Here is a 6446-nt window from a genome sequence, read left to right as displayed (position 1 = left end):
TTTTATTTCTCAGTATTGCTGCAACAGCCTTTGTTGCTATGACGACGCAAGCCGATGATCTCATAGCTGTTACCTTTTAAGTGCTGTTCCCTTAAAGAGCCAGTTACTCAAAATAGAAAGCCGACAGGCAGCACATCCACTGTGACCATCAGCCTGCTCCATAAACAGAACAATTATGACACCGACATCCTTAAGTCCTCATAGTGCAACATGGGCCACTAACATACTGATAAGTACAGTTTTGACAGAGTAAAAGTTATTTTGGTGTACTGGGACAATGGTTTATTTAGGTTTTTCAAGCTCAGTTTATGATTAAAAAAACAATATTTCAACAAAAACAAAAGCACAAGAAAATACATTAAAACATTTAAAAAATACAAATCCTTTATATTTTTATGAACTTTATTTTTAATTTTATTTCTAATTTCTGACAGAGTGCAAGACAAATCACAGTCTATTACTAAATAAAATTGTTTCTTTTTAACTAATGGATGCACAATAGATTTAATTGTAGGTAACTTAAAATAATCATATAAAACAATAAAATCCTTGTTTTCTCTATTTTACAACTTGGGTGTATAAACTATTACTTAGCCAAAGAAAATCTATTATAAAAGATTGTTCCACACAAATTAAACTTTGATAGTGTAAAAATCTAATTAAAATAATAAAATTATTTAGAAGAAAGACATTAGCTATCATAATATGAGCCATTATTTTATGCTGTTTTTAGTATTGGTTTATTTTAACCCAAAACTGATTAAACAAACTTGAGTCATGGGGTGATTTGTCATTGAACAATGTTTAAAAATCCCAGAATGGAGGAATTTTTGGGAGTCTATCACCTTTTACTTAAGAATGATGAACTTTGACCATTCAAGCAGAATGATTTCTAAAAACCAAATTAGAAAGTGTGCAACCACAATGGATTTCATTAAATGTAAAGGATAAGAAACATGCAGAGCAGAATTAGTCCACACTGAAAATTATTGTATTGTAATATTAGGTTTCAGTTTATAGATAATGTTTTGTTTTATAATCAGAATGACTTAGGAATTTTCTAAAAGATCTACTCCAAGCACCATCCACCTTAATCCTGCACAAAGGGTTTCCTAGACTGCCACCAAGTGGCAACAAAAAGCAAAAGCATGTATATGTGTTCGTAAAACTAAAGATTTACTTCTAGAGCAGACACAAAAGAGGTATGAGCCCCCCACCTCCCCTTAAGAGACAATCCAGATAGACTGGAGACAAAAATAGTTGAAATTCTGTTTATTTGCAAAGTCATCATAAAGGTGGGTGAGAGATGAGGGGGGTTAAGACCTAATACTCCCAGGTAAAGGGAGTCGGATGTCTCTGTCAATGGTCTAAAAGCTGAAACGCTGGAAAAGTTTATTTTAGCACAGTGCTGATTTAGCAAAATATTTTATCTGGAACCCCTAAATCTTTTTGACAGAAAAAACAATGCTTGTAGATTCTTCTGAGCAGTCCTTCTTACTTACCACAAGATAGTTTGGTTTGACATGTTTTACGTGCAAAGGTGAGGAGGGGAAAACAAAACAATAGTACTGTGGATATGGTACTTTAGTAGTCCCCCCCCCTTTTCTCTTAGCGGCTCTCTAACTGAAGGAAGATAAACTTATTATACACTGAACAAAATTATAAACCCAACACTTATTTTTTCCTCCTATTTTTTATGAGATGAACTCAAAGGTCTAAAACAATTTCTATAGTCACAAAATAATAATTTCTCTCAAATAATGTTCAAAAATCTGTCTAAATATGTAGTAGCACTTCTCCTTTGATAATCCAGAACCTCACAGGTGTGCCAAATCAAGATGCTGATTAAACAGCACAGGTGTGCCTCAGACTCACCACGATTCCAGATCTTAGAGTTCTGCATGGTGGCGCAGTGGTGAGAAGACCCTGGTTCAAATTCCAGTTGGGACCTTACTGTATGGAGTTAGTGTGCTCTCTTTGTTCGTGTGTGGGTTTTCTCTGGTTTCCTCCCACAGTCCAAAAGCATGATTCTTGATTGATTGATTCTAAATTGTGTGTATGGTTTTGTACAGGTTAAGGTTAAGGTTCTGGCAGCTACGCACCCCCAAAGGGGATACAGTGGGTTAAGTGGGTGGATGGATGGGTTTACTTATCCTCCATCGTAACTCCTTTATGTCAGGACAAATCAGCATAAAATATTGCTGTACCCTTAGCAAAAAGTTGTCTACTTAAGTGGACTACAAGTATACTTAGACTATGCTAAAAGTGAGGGAGAATACTTGAAATTTACTGTACTTTTTAAAATAGTGCCAATGTATTGTAAACGTAAACTCTTCCAATTTAGTCTGAAGAAGCATTTAATTAGTGTACTTTATACGCTACACGTACATGGTCTGTTGTAGTATACTTTCTATACTTATATTAATTAATATGCTTATACTTAAATATACTTAATGAACTTCAAATTATTATGTTTTGCTCAGGATAGCATAGAAATAACTAGATACATTTCTAGTATTTTTTTGTATGTTTTTTTACATGTTACAGTTTTCTGTTTTGTGTTTCTTTCAAATAAATACCGTTTGAGTTTGTTTGGAACAAAAGTGAATTTTGCAACATTTTAATTAAGTTTAATCAACTAAAATTCTTTTGCATAAAATCAACCCTTAAAAAACTCAGTTAAAAAGCAGTAGAATCTGTTTTTTTCTCCCTCCGACCATCTACCTTACAGACTTTAATAAGTTCTGCCCTCTAATGACGCATTTACTCCAACATTTTTTTTTAAACCCCTTCTCTGGCTCCAACAGACAGGTGACATTCCACACCCTGACCTCTGGCTTCACTTCATGACGACAAACTCAGCTTTATCAAACATTTCCCTCAATTCTCTATGGAGACCCTCCCTTTCCTTCCACTGGAGACCTGTGCCACAGCAGAGAAGTACAGCGGGGTTCGGCTTTCCTGAGCAAATGCAGCACTTTTCCTTCCTATAGGGAGAACACACTCCTCCCAGGCTATTGTTAGACCCTGGCTAATCTGATTGAGGTATGTATTAAAAAAAAAAAATCAACGCAATTCAAATCCTACAACCTTTGTCTAAATGTGTTAATCCAGATTGTCGTTCTTAGGACTTTCAGTGAAAGTGAATTGTTTCTACAAGCACACATACTCATTTAAAAGAAAAACTAAAATACTGTAGTTGGACATTTTTTCTGAATGAAAGATGTTTGTATAAAGTTTTTCAAACACTTTTTTTTGCACCCTACATGGTTACAAAATTGTGCCTTTGGTTGATGAGGCACTAGTTAATGGATACCTCAGGTAAAAATGTGACTAAACTATTGGAATGGGGCCACACTAACCCTGCAACAACAGACAGAGACAGAAAGAAAGCTACAGCTATCTAATGACAATTATAACAAATATATGTATTTGTTGTCAAAAATATTTCAGAAAATTATTTGTCAGCCTCAAAAAGAATTTTGCAACAGGACTTTTCGGGATACTATTGGGTATATTTTTGTGGCTTCATAGTGGTACTCAATTCAATAATCGGGATGCAAAATAGATTAGTGCAAAAAGGGATGTAATATAATTAAATGATGATTCCAACTGATTTCTATCAAGAAAGAAAATGTTGATTTAGGGGCCAAAATCAATTTTTTTTTCATTTTTATTTGAACGAGTAGTCTGTTAGTTCTACCCACTTAGAGGTTAATGAGTTATTAGCAAAAATAAACATTCCACACTCCATTATCAGTGAAAAGCACATGCATGATCCCTCCGTAACTTAAAAACGAACAATCCAAACATCAAAGTTTCAGTTTAGTTCACTAAAATCGTGCATACTAAGTGTGTTTTTATATAATTTTATGCCTGAAAATGTGAGAATTTAGGATTGCAAGACTGCAAGATTTTAGAAAACAGCTTTATCCATTAAAAAAAGACAAAAAAGTGATTGCATCTCTTATCAATCTTTCTTAAAATTAAATTTCCGATTAAATTTGCCGTCTTTTAACCTTTGCGTTGCTGCACTCACGTGCCACTTCTCATGCCCATAACTGAAAGTGTGTAAAGAGGATTTGCACGGATTTAGGCCCACACATGCTCCCCCCATTCAGTTTAGCACAAAACACTTCAAACAAATATTGAGCTCTTTAACTGCTAAACGCACCACTGTTTTCAGCTGACTGCGTCTGTAGCCTTTCCTGCCATAGATGGAGCTCACGATGGTTTCATAACAGTTTTGCTTCTGAAGTAAAAGTGGTGCCAAAGACATGACCAAAAAGGAACTGCAGGGTTAAATTTGAATTGTCTAAGCATTAAAAAAATGGTCTGAAGGATACACAAAACTTTAGTTTGTTCTCAGTTTTACCAGTTTAGGATGGTTTGAAAAAAATGAAACAAAAAAACTTTTAGATGTTAAAATTGTTGAAAAAGTGTTCCAACTTTTCACCCACATCCTGAACTTTTCCTGCTGCTGTTTGATGATCTGATGATCCAAACAGAGCATTAAAAACACATGAATTCTGCACACTCAGAGGTCTGTGAAGGCAGCATGATTAGACAGGCTCACACATCCCTGAGAAGCCCCGACCTGTCTCAGCACATACATAAGTTATAACCTCAAAAAAAAAAAAAAAAAAGGAAGCAGACTGTGGGAACATTCATCTGGAGAAGTCGGCCCCAGCCCTGAACTCTTGAAGCCCAAAGGACATGAAGCATCAGCGGCTCCGAGGTGAGATGATGCTGGAAGTTTCTTCTCACACAGACTAGCCATGACTGGTTTTGCACAACCCGCCGGCAAACCTGCTTGACTCATGGAGTCACAACTATCGTCTAAAAAGAAAAAAAAAAATCCTGGCTGAAGGTGCTTAAACGTACAGCTGCAGACTAGTTACAAACCTGAGAACCTTTTTTTAAATAGAAAAAATTAGAGCCTGGAAGAAGTTTTACATCTCTAAATATCAGTGCCTGTCATCTTTTAAACTATTTTTAAAGTGTTATCAGTGATAAATTATGATTATGCCATTTTCAGCCAAAATATAAAAAAACTTTGGTCGTTCACTATGGCATAGTTTCTGCAGAACGGCAGTAGTTTATTAGAAAGCTGTGGGAAAGAAGTAACCCTCAGCTGATATCCCATCATCCCTTTGTTTAGACTCTTGTCACAAATATAAACTTTTTCCAATGGCATTTTTTGCTGATTCACGTCAATATGATTAAAGAAATACCCAAATATAATTTTAAGCTTAATTTTCTCTAAATATTTTCTCCGTCATGAGAAAAAATGCCACAAGAACATGTTAAAAACACAATTTTCATCTCTTTAATAGCAGAATCTAATTTTAGGTATTTATTAGATGTTAAAAGTTTTAGAACCTAAACTTTTCTTCTTTTCTAAACAGAGTATATTAGATATGTTAAGCAGGAATTACAGAATTTAACTCCATAAATCAAAGTTCCTGAAAGTTCACTGACCTCAACCATTCATGAAACTCAAACCCACCACCTGCTTTGCTCCTGTGGTTGTCGCGTCCATCACTCACCCACACACTTGATGTCAAAGCCCCGTGGAGGTTCCAGCGTCCTCCTCATCCAGCCGTTCCTGAGGACCTGCAGGTGCGCCTCCCTCCCCCGGACCAGCAGCACCTGTTCCTCCATCCAGCCGAGGAAGAAGACCTCCGCGAGCGCGTGCACCAGCGCCTTGTTCCAGAAGTGTCGCATGTTAGCGGCTTTGAAGCTCGCGAAGACCTCGTACCCGCTGTGATGCTGCGGCTTTGCGGGCGAGGAGGATGCGGTGTCCTCTCGGGCTTCTTCTCGGCCAGCCCGTGACAGCACCAGGGCGAGCGAGTTCGGGGTTATGCGCACACACCTTTCCATCCTCAGTCGGACAGGGAGTCAGAGGAGACCGCAGCCATGTCTCTGCGGGCGGGTGGACGTCGCAGCTGTCCAGCGGTTCTCTTCCAGAAACTTAACCGGAGCGGTCGTGTTCAGGAGCCGCGCTGTTTAGTTCCATGTGAAACATTTCAAACTTTATGTTCTTAAAGTTAAACTCTGGTAATTGAACCGATCCAGCGTCCACTTGGGCCAGCTCTCCCCAACTGTCAAAGAGGATTAAAAGCCACAGCATTAACTAACAGAGGAGGACCTCTGCTGCGTTCAAGTGCCTCCCGGAAACTATCATTCTCTCCTTGTTCGTGTTTGCAGGTTTTTATATACTTTTCAAACACAAAACGTCACGACTTGGTGAAACTGTTAATATATTTACAAACGTTCCAACTAACTACTAATAAACTAGAAAAGTAAAAAAGTAACCTGGAGAATACAAAATCGATTTCTTTCGGCGTTTTAAAGCTAATTGTCTGATTGCTGAAAGCAATCAGAGTATGAGATCCTACAACTTTATTATAGTTTTTTATTATTATTATTATTATTATATTTTC

At 37.1% G+C, this 6446-nt stretch overlaps 1 protein-coding gene across 1 annotated transcript in view; it reads right to left on the bottom strand.

Moving 5' to 3' along the window:
* The window catches only part of stox2a (storkhead box 2a), a 25175-nt gene extending 19007 nt beyond the window's left edge, over positions 1-6168 (bottom strand). The window contains exon 1 of the mRNA XM_024259616.2: positions 5550-6168. Within this exon, the coding sequence (XP_024115384.1) occupies positions 5550-5883 (334 nt within the window). The 5' untranslated portion in view covers positions 5884-6168. The remainder of the gene's footprint in view (positions 1-5549) is intronic.
* Positions 6169-6446: the final 278 nt, after the last annotated feature.

Source organism: Oryzias melastigma, linkage group LG1, assembly GCF_002922805.2.
Source record: "Oryzias melastigma strain HK-1 linkage group LG1, ASM292280v2, whole genome shotgun sequence".
Taxonomy (NCBI): Eukaryota; Metazoa; Chordata; class Actinopteri; order Beloniformes; family Adrianichthyidae; genus Oryzias; species Oryzias melastigma.
This window is presented reverse-complemented; position numbering and strand designations above follow the sequence as displayed.